Source organism: Cynoglossus semilaevis, chromosome 8 (assembly GCF_000523025.1).
Source record: "Cynoglossus semilaevis isolate Cse_v1.0 chromosome 8, Cse_v1.0, whole genome shotgun sequence".
Classification (NCBI taxonomy): domain Eukaryota; kingdom Metazoa; phylum Chordata; class Actinopteri; order Pleuronectiformes; family Cynoglossidae; genus Cynoglossus; species Cynoglossus semilaevis.
This window is the reverse complement of record NC_024314.1, coordinates 29941088-29943753: the sequence shown is the minus strand read 5'-3', so window position 1 is coordinate 29943753 and position 2666 is coordinate 29941088. Positions and strand designations below refer to the sequence as shown.

Genomic DNA, 2666 nt, shown 5'->3' with positions numbered 1-2666 from the left:
GTTGAACGGTCACTTCCTTCACTTCTTCGCTCCTCAACACCTCCCTGTGATTCCTAAGAAGGTGGTGTTCGTCATCGACACTAGCGCCTCCATGCTGGGAAAGAAGATCAGACAGGTGAGTGACAGCGCCTCCTGTTGGCTGTTCAGCCATCACCGCCAGCCTGATCTGGATCTGATCACTGCAGCTCCAAGAACTAAAAAAAGACAAGTGTAGAAGGAAAGAGGAGAAAGTAGAGAAGAGTCAGGGTGGACCAGGACCAGGACCAGGACCAGGACCAGGACCAGGACCAGGACCAGGACCAGGACCAGGACCTGGAGCCGGTCCAGTTTTCCTTCTAACCCTAACCCTTTCTCCTTCTTCTCCTTCTTCTCCTTCTGTAACCCAGATTAAGGAAGCTCTCCTCACAATCCTGGAGGATCTGCATCCAGAAGATCACTTCAACTTCATCAGCTTCTCCACCAAAGTCAGAGTCTGGAGACCAGACGTTCTGGTTCCGGTCACACCACTGACTGTGAGGGACGCAAAGAAGTTCATCTACAGCCTCATGCCAACAGGAGGTGAGCCACACCGACACAGACGGTTCAGCTTAGAATGATGGAGACTTGATCCTGACTCTTCACTGATTCAGCCACCAACACTGATGGAGCCATCCAGGCCGGATCTTCTCTACTACTTCAAGACCTGGACAGTCCTGGTGCCAGTCCTGGTGCCAGTCCAGGTGCCAGTCCTGGTGCCAGTCCTGGTGCCAGTCCTACCAGCGAGTCCTTCATCCTTTTCCTGACAGACGGACGACCCACAGTCGGAGAACAGCGCACGGCGGTGATCCTGGGAAAAACTCGCTTAGCAGCCCGAGGGAAGTTCTGCATCTTTACTGTTGGGATCGGACATGAGGTGGACTATCGGCTCCTGGATCGGATGGCTCTGCAAAACTGTGGAATGATGAGACGCATCAATGAGCAGGACGACGCTAGCGCTTTGCTAAAAGGGTGAGAGGGACCGAACCATCGCACATGTTTAGTGGACCTAACTAACCCTGGTCTGACCCAACACCCCAGAAGACTTAACTGAACCTGACTTAACTGAACCTGACTTGACTGAACCTGACTTGACTGAACCTGACTTAACTGAACCTGACTTAACTGAACCTGACTTAACTGAACCGACTGAACCTGACGACTTAACTGAACCTGACTTAACTGAACCTGACTTAACTGAACCTGACTTAACTGAACCTGACTTAACTGAACCTGACTTAACTGAACCTGGCGTCTCCCTTTATGCTCTCCAGATTCTACGATGAGATCGGGAGCCCTCTGCTGTCCAATGTCAGAATCAGCTACAGCTCAGACCTGGTCCACTTCACCTCCCAGAACCTCTTCACCACCTACTTCAATGGCTCTGAATTGGCAGTAGCTGGGAAACTGTCCAATCAGAGTGCAGAGGCATTACACATTAGGGTGACTGCCACCAACAAGGACAAGAACTTGGTCCTGGAGACCAATGTGCCGCTGCGGCGCAGAACGACGGAGACGGAAAAGCAGGTTGGAGCTGCCACGGGGTTGTTGAACCTGGGATCTGAGGTCCCACAGGAACAAGGGGGCGCTGTAGCTTTACTGGCTCAGGACTTTGTAGAACGTGCATGGGGTCTTCTAAGCGTGAAGGACGGGCTGCGTTCTCGTCTGAGAAGCCAAACCAGCAGAGATCGAGAAGAACACCTCCAGAAGGTGACCGACCTGTCACTGATCTACCGGTTCACAACCCCCCTGACCAACCTGGTTCTAGAGAACCCTGAGGTCCCGGATGATGCAACCTCGGCGCCAGGACCCATCACTCCCATCAGTCCCTCAGGGTTTGACGAGTCAGAAGATCCAGAAATTGAAAAGCCAGAGAGAAAAGATCTCAGCAGCAACAGTTCCTCTGTGAGGCCTGACCTGGGTGAGCAGATCCTACAACCTCACACTAGTCCTCCACCCATCTGCTCAGTCTGACCTTCATGGTGGTCTGTGGTCTGTGGTCTGTGGTCTGCATCTAGGATCGTAGACCTCCTCTGCTCTTACTCCAACTATCTCCATGTCTTCTTCTCCTCTTTCCTGTCAACTCCATCTCTCCATCTCCACCTCCATCTCATCTGTCTATTGGACGGAGCCACTGTCTCTAAACCGAACATCACAGCAGGTCTCACTACTGCCCTGACCTCTGACCTCTGACCTTTCACCTTTCCTCCTGTTTTTCTGTCACAGTCCACTCCTGACACTCGTCTCCACCCATTCCACCCTGACTCCACCCTCTTGTTCACTGTCCGCTCCCCTAGAGTCTCACTCCTCCACCTTCATCGCTCCACTCTCCTCACTCCTGCTGACCTTCGTTCCTCCTCGCTCCAAACCAAACCTCCACCTCTCCAGGTTTTCCTCCACCTGCTGCCTCCCCTCACTACAGAGGACACAGAGCCTCCTGCTCCTCCCTGCTCCCCCCTGCTCCTCCCTGCTCCTCTCTGCTCCTCCCTGCTCCTCTCTGCTCCTCTCTGCTCCTCTCTGCTCCTCTCTGCTCCTCTCTGCTCCTCCTCATGTCTACCATCTTTATTTTCTAGGTGCGACCAAAAAACAACCAAAGAAAATCACCAGCTTCTCAAGAACATCAGGTGACTGTGTTTGTGTCTGGGTGGGGG

The 2666-nt window shown here is 53.0% G+C and overlaps 1 protein-coding gene across 1 annotated transcript in view; it reads left to right on the top strand.

Moving 5' to 3' along the window:
- Positions 1-6: 6 nt before the first annotated feature.
- The window catches only part of LOC103383098 (inter-alpha-trypsin inhibitor heavy chain H5-like), a 4726-nt gene continuing 2066 nt past the window's right edge, over positions 7-2666 (top strand). The window contains exons 1-5 of the mRNA XM_008316111.3: positions 7-115; positions 387-558; positions 630-987; positions 1290-1936; positions 2589-2639. Of these exons, the coding sequence (XP_008314333.1) occupies positions 92-115; positions 387-558; positions 630-987; positions 1290-1936; positions 2589-2639 (1252 nt within the window). The 5' untranslated portion in view covers positions 7-91. The remainder of the gene's footprint in view (positions 116-386; positions 559-629; positions 988-1289; positions 1937-2588; positions 2640-2666) is intronic.